At 44.7% G+C, this 7,048-nt stretch overlaps 1 protein-coding gene across 11 annotated transcripts in view; it reads right to left on the bottom strand.

Annotated features, from left to right (window-relative positions):
- UBOX5 (U-box domain containing 5) overlaps positions 1–7,048 on the bottom strand; it is a 51,649-nt gene that overhangs the window by 2,792 nt on the left and 41,809 nt on the right. For all 11 annotated transcript variants that reach the window (XM_069548129.1, XM_069548128.1, XM_069548138.1 and 8 more), the window contains 3 exons: positions 6,177–6,271; positions 3,804–4,992; positions 334–495 (listed from right to left, as the gene is read on the bottom strand). In XM_069548129.1, the coding sequence (XP_069404230.1) occupies positions 334–495; positions 3,804–4,992; positions 6,177–6,230 (1,405 nt within the window). In that variant the 5' untranslated portion in view covers positions 6,231–6,271. The remainder of the gene's footprint in view (positions 1–333; positions 496–3,803; positions 4,993–6,176; positions 6,272–7,048) is intronic.

The following is a 7,048-nucleotide window of genomic DNA, read 5'->3' as shown; positions in this document are numbered from 1 at the left end:
ATTACTCTCCACATTTACATAAAGTACCACAGATGTCAGATGGGAGACAGACTACATTAAAAAAAAAAAAATGGAGAAACAAACAAATGTCCTCAGGACAGAGTAATTAACGTTAGATCTTACCAAAATCACCAAGCCCCAACACCCCAGAATTACTAGGAATTAAACAGAGAAAGCCTTTCCTGTGAAGAGTTACACTTCATAGGCAAATCCCCCCTAGAAAAGGAACGGCCTGGCTGTTGGAACTAGGGGAGCCTGGGTGTGGAGGTCCAGAGTCCCAGAGGCATGGCCCAGTGTTCTGTTCAAGGGTCTGAGGAGATGGACAGCTCTTACCTGAGCTGGTGCCGGGCCTCCAGGAAGTACTGCCCCCTCTTGTGCTGAGGTGCTGGAGCTGTCCCCTGGTCAGCCGAGATGTGAAGGAGGGCATGGAGCCAAGGGTTGATGTCAAGGCAATTTCCAAGCTTTGTGACAGTTTTTGCTCATGGGACACTGGGCCTGTTAAGAGATACACAGACCATAATATCCAGAGAGAGTTCTGGCAAAAGAGAAAACCAAAACACAAAGTCCTGTGAAGACCACAAAATAGTGTTTCTTCTCCTTCTTTTAAAAATATTCTCATTTTATTTATTTACTTGTCCTTGGCCAAGCCACACAGCGTGAGGGATCTCACTTCCTCGACCAGGGATATAACATGTGAGCCCTGCAGTCCAAGTGTGGAGTCCTAACCACTAGACTGCCAGGGAAGCCCCACAGAATGAATGGTACTTTTAACTTCAAATAGACACAGACATAAAAAAAGTCCTCCCTAGTTTCCACTAATAGACTGTGATAACAGGATAGCAGGAGGTAAAGCCCTGATGTTCCTGGCAGTTCTTACCCATCTCACATTGCTTTCAGGATTCCTGGGCTCTCTGCCAGCTTCCCTCCTCCTGTACAAATTACTGGGCAGGCCTGGGCCACCTAGTGGCTCATCTGCAGAACTGCACCCTACTTTCCGAAGTGTCCCTACTTGCCAAGGAAATAACTGGGGTAAGCAAATGCCCAGCCTTGTAACGCTGCTCCTTGCCCCCACTCCCTCCTCAACAGCCTTAGTCTCCTCGTTCCCATCTGCTAGTTCCTCAGCTCTTCAGGGCAGGACCACTGGCCTGCACTCTTTCGGTGTTCCAATCTTCTTGCCTCCTTAGGTAAAGCAAAGCAGTTATTACCGAGTGGAATAATGAAGACCTCTCTACCCATTTCACTATCTAGAGGGCCTTCTCTGGATATGGGCTAAGGGTGAAGGCAGCAGGGGATGGGGACAGATGCCCAAAAAAGAACCCAGAGATTTGCCAGATAGCAGGATTCCCCAAAGCGGTATGCTAAAAGCACCCCAAAGTAGGGAGCAGAATGTTCGTTCTACAGTATGTAGGATATAGGCTATCAGCCTGAGGCCTTGAAGGAGCACTAGTCAGCGTGCTCCTGTGTCACCAACAGATCTCTTGAGGCTAACACCAATGGAGACTTCCACAAATATCAAGGTCTAAGCAGCTTTCTCTTCATCTTGCCCCACTGCACCTCAGAGGCTTCCAGGAGTTTCTGGGAGTCTTGTTAACTAAAATTTACACTCAAAGTCAGAGAAGACACAGACGTAATCTTTAAATTACAATCATGTAACCCTTTTAGACTAAGAGAGGAACTTTAAAGAATGGTAAAATCTAAACGGACTAGTTTTCATAAGGAAAAAAAAAGTTGTCAGAGCTTTCTCCAAAAGCACCAAGCACTGACAATCACAGGGGAATTTTACCAACATGCCAAGTGTAAATGATTCTAAAACTATTAAGTTGCTCCAGAGTTTAGAAAAGGAGAATTTCCTAATTCTTATGGAACAAATCATCAAAACCAAAACCTGACCAAAGATGGTGTGCCCTTGTGCACACACACACCCAACTGCAGTTCAATCTCATTAATGAATGCAAAAATCCTAGATAAAAACACTAGCAAACAGAACCAAGACGCACACTAAAAGAATGAACAAACGAAACTTCTTATAGGACTATAATAATAGTTCAATATTAAGAAGCCTGCTAGTATACTTCACAGCATTATCATTGTTGTTCAGTCGCTAAGTCGTGTCCAACTCTTTGTGACCCCATGGACTGCAGCACGTCAGGTTTCCCTGTCCTTCACTATCTCCCAGAGTTTGCTCAAACTTATGTCCATTGAGTCAGTGATGCCATCCAACCATCTCATCCTCTGTTGCCCTCTTCTCCTGCCCTCAATCTTTCTCAGCATCAGGGTCTTTTCAAATGAGTCGGCTCTTTGCATCAGGTCAAAGGATTGGAGTTTCAGCTTCAGCCTCAGTCCTTCCAGTGAATATTCAGGGTTGATTTCCTTTAGGATTGACTGCTTTGATCCCCTTGCTGTCCAAGGGATTTGAAAAGGTCTTCTCCAGCATCTCAGTTTGAAAGCATCAATTCCTCGGCACTCAGCTTTCTTTATGGTCCAACTCTCGCATCCATACATGACTACTGAAAAAACTATAGCTGTGACTATATGGATCTTCGCTGGCAAAGTGATGTCTCTGCTTTTTAATATGCTGTCAAGGTCTGTCATGGGTTTTCTTCCAAGGAGCAAGCACCTTTTAATTTTGTGACTGCAGTCACCATCCACAGTGATTCTGGAGCCCAAGAAGATAAAATCTGCCACTGTTTCCACTTTTTCCCCCTCAACAGATATACAAATATGCCATGAAATGATGGAACCAGATGCCATGAAATTAGATTTTTGAATGTTGAGTTTTACGCCAGCTTTTCATTCTCTTCTTTTAACCCTCATCAACAGGCTCTTTAGTTCTTCACTTTCTGCCATTAGAGTGATATCATCTGCCTATCTGAAGTTGAAGACTTCTCCTGGCAATCTTGATTCCAGCTAGGTGATACAGTGGAAAAGAATTCGCAGGCCAATGCAGGAGACTTAGGAGATGTGGGTTTGACCCCTGGGTCAGGAAGATCCTTTGGAGTAGGAAATCACAACCTACTCCAGTATTCTTGCCTGGAAAATTTCATGGACAGGAGGGCCTGGTGGGCTACAGTCCATGGGGTTGCAAAGAGTCAGACTTGACTGAGCATGTACAAGGATGTGAGTAAGAATATGGCACAATATCAATCACTTTGCTGCATTAAAAGGTCTAATGACGAAAAATCATAGTATCATCTCGACTGATATTGAAAAGGCATCAGACAAAATTCAATCTTGGATAAAAATAATGAATAAAATAGGAATCATTGGTGCGGGAAAGTGTCTGAAGCCCCCAATGACTCCACCTCCTTATACTCATGTCCTTTGAGTGTGAACTGGATTCAGTGACTTGCTTGCTACAGAATACAATAAAAGTGATGTCACTCTGTGATTAGCTTCTACAAGACTGACTTCCACTTATTTGCACAGGCTGGTTTATATAGCTACCATGTTGTTTGCTGCCCTTGAGAAGCCCACGTGGCACGGAATTGAGGGCAGAATCCAGCCACCAGACAAAAAGGAAGTGAAGCCCGCAGCACAACAGTTTAGCAAGGAACTTAATCCTTCCCTTGAGATGGCTGCAGCCCTGCCCACACTTTGATAGCAGCCTTGAGAGACCCTAAAGCAGACAATCCAGCTCAGCGATGCCTGGATCCCTAAGGGAGAAGCTATAAGTGTGTGATTCTTTAAGCTAGTAAATTTTGGTTTAATTTAAGCTGGCAAAGCACAAAACAAAGTGCCAGTGCCAAGGGTCACCCAGGAGGAGTAGAGACAACAACAGGCTTGGACACAGGACAGGGCATTACCTGTTGAGCAATCCATGAGCTCATTGGCAGCTTTCATTTTCTTAGCAGTGTGCTCTGAGGTAGAGGGTGAGGCCAGAAGGCTTGTGGTAGAAAAACAGGAAGCATTTAAGCCAAGGCTACTGTCTGGGCCATGTTCGGCCTGCTCCATCTTCCTTTTCCGAGAGGGCAGAGCAATGGAAGAAGGGGTCGGTGCCAATGCAGTCTGTGCTCTCCCGAGCAGGTGGCAGCCGGGGATGGAGTGCTGAAGCAGGAAATGGTCGATCCGCGCCTTCAAGGAGGGGTGAGGCAGGGGCTGGGAGTGTGGAGTGAAGGCTACTCCCGTGAAAGGGTCACTGGGCACTCGGCCCCATGTGGCTTCACTGCGGTTACACTTCTCTAGCGTGCTCTGGTCAATGACCTTGCCTGAGGGCAGCAGCATAGGGAAAGGCATGATCTCCAGGGTGATGGGATCTAAGAACTCTTCAGGTATATCTCGAATTACCTCAGTCAGCTCCTGTAGGCTAGAGGGGGCCTGCTGGCCCTCAGACTGGCCCCCGGAATCACAGTCACTCTCCATGGGCAACGCTGGGGCCTGTAAAGACAAGTCCTGAGGGAGGCTCTCTGAGGCAACCAGCAGGACACTGTCTATCACTTCCTGAGAGCAGGTTTTGGCTGGCTGACCCCATACCTCCAACCGCTTGATACAAGGGACACCACCACCTGTCACATGGGTGATACAGATCTTGAGATGGGCCACATGACTAAGAGAAAGAGCCCCTTTATTCCAGAGCTCTTGGGCCACAACAGCAGGGGAGGGGAGTGTGGCTTCCACTGGGCCAAAAGGTGGCCTGGCCTTGAAGCCCCTGTGGCTAAATACCACTTGGCTCTGGTTTTTCAACAAGACTTTGCCCACCAACGTGAACGCTTCCTTGTTCGGAATGGATAGCTCATCCGGGTCTGGGGTCCGGCACTCAGGGGTATTCCAAGATGCTCTGCTGGATAAGGCCGATGTGTACATTTCCAGGCCAGTGACATTCTGGCTTCCCCCAGCTGAGAGATCCATGTTAATCCTACAAATTTCCACATTGAAGGGAAAGGAAACTGTCACACAGACCGGTGGCTTAATGAAATACTCTGTCCTAAAACCATGACTTCTCTTTGCCAGGTCTTCAGAGATGAGATTTTCTACTTCATAGCCATCAGCTGATATCTAGATTTAAGGACAAAAATGAGTCACATTGATTTGATGAGCTCTAAATCAAGGTGAGTTTTCAAGAACTTGTCACTTCTAGTAAAACTCTAAAGAAAATCTGAAGGTCCTCATGAAATTTCCTCTATTATATCAAATTTTCCTGGGTTTTCCTTTTCTTTTTTTGGCATGCGTCCAAGATCAGACGAAAGGCTAAGGGCAACTGTGCCCCTAAATACTGCCCACCCTTAAAAAACGAGCAACAAAACTGCCTAACCAACCAAAATCACTTCAAAATAACGTCTCTATGAAAGAGCAGCAGATATACAAGCTTTTTTAAATCTTATTTTTAAATTTCAGAGGATGAAAATGTACAGATTTAGGGGGAAATGAAGATGTACACTGAAGTTTCCAATTTTGTATTTGGACTCTATCAATTGTAACAGTTTCCCCAGGAAGGCACAACAAAGGACCTTCTTGTAAATCTTTGAATGATGAAACTGGGGGAAAAAAGTTTGCATAGGAACAAGGACCACAAAAGACTGGGAAATTTAAAACAGTGAATGTGCTAAGGGTGAGAGTATGAGCAGCTTTTTCTCCCTCTTACTATTTCCAATACTTGTCATAACCAATGGAAATTTTAAGGTATCACTGTCTGAAGGAGTCAGCTTAATTATCTGGGAACCTGAAATAATGTGCTGCATGCAGAAATTCCAAACTCGCGAGAAGTTCAATTCTCCCCTTGGAGTTTCCTTACTTCCTGCTCTGGACTGTGGAAACATACCCTCCTTTGCACAAAAAGGGAAGCAGCTTAATTCAAACAATAAAGCACAAGGAATCCATATAACAAATATAAGCCATTATTTCTAGCATGAGAAGTTAGCAAGAACAGCAGTGAGAGAATTTCCACCTTCACTCTGACCTTGAGTGAAGTTAAAATGTATCATCAATGATAAATTGATGAGAACTGGAAAGAAGAGAACCCTCCACAAAATGAGTCACAACTCAGCTTGTAACAGTGCTGTCTGACTTTAGAGGCGCAGCCTGACCCATGCTTACCCGACTATCATCTGGTAGACTCAGAAACGATGAGGGTGAAAGCACATTAAGCCTGAACTGTCTTAATATACAAGGCAGGAAATGGGGGAAAACATGAAAAACAGATGTCATTTATTTATTTATGTGTATATGCTTGTTCTGTTTACCTTGTTGCAGTAAATTCTTGGTCTGAACTGTGGGAGGCAAAGATTTATTACCATCTTTATGGCTGAAAGGATAGCTTCCAAGCATCAGAAATAGCCTTAAATGAAAAAATAAAACTTAGTATTAGACAAGTTAAAATTCAAATCTAAAGTCTTAGGAGTTGATTCCTAAGAGATGACAGTTAAACAGAATAACAACAAAAATGTAACAAACATACACTCTCATGGTCTATATTTATTCTCTTTCTATACAACACGCGACGACTACAAGGGAGATTTCTTTTGCAGATTGTGTGGTTTGGTTCTCTAGCTGACAGTTGTTCTAAAGCTCCAGTGGAAGCAAGGGCCTATCAGTTCTGCAAGGAGCTCCCAACAGGAAAGGGAGGGTCAAAAGTAGATGCTGCTGCTGCTGCTAAGTCACTTCAGTCATGTCCGACCCTGTGCGACCCCACAGACGGCAGCCCATCAGGCTCCCCCGTGCCTGGGATTCTCTAGGCAAGAACACTGGAGTGGGTTGCCACTTCCTTCTCCAATGCATGAAAGTGAAAAGTGAAAGTGAAGTCGCTCAGTTGTGTCCGACTCTTCGCAACCTCATGGACTGCAGCCTACCAGGCTCCTCCGTCCATGGGATTTTCCAGGCAAGAGTACTGGAGTGGGGTGCCATCGCCTTCTCCCAAAGGTAGATGAGCTCAAAGTAAAAGAGGATTACTTAGCCAGAAGGTTTAGAATGAAAAGGGTCACAGAAAATAATCATAGTGGTGCTATGCCTCTTTCATTTAACGCTTGTTAATGCAGTTATGTTTTATTAGAGTGAAAACAATTAGAAGAGTAAAAAATATTATTATTGAGAAATAGAAGATCTTAGAGTTGAAAAA

The sequence above is a fragment of the Ovis canadensis genome, chromosome 13 (genome assembly GCF_042477335.2).
Source record: "Ovis canadensis isolate MfBH-ARS-UI-01 breed Bighorn chromosome 13, ARS-UI_OviCan_v2, whole genome shotgun sequence".
Classification (NCBI taxonomy): domain Eukaryota; kingdom Metazoa; phylum Chordata; class Mammalia; order Artiodactyla; family Bovidae; genus Ovis; species Ovis canadensis.
This window is presented reverse-complemented; position numbering and strand designations above follow the sequence as displayed.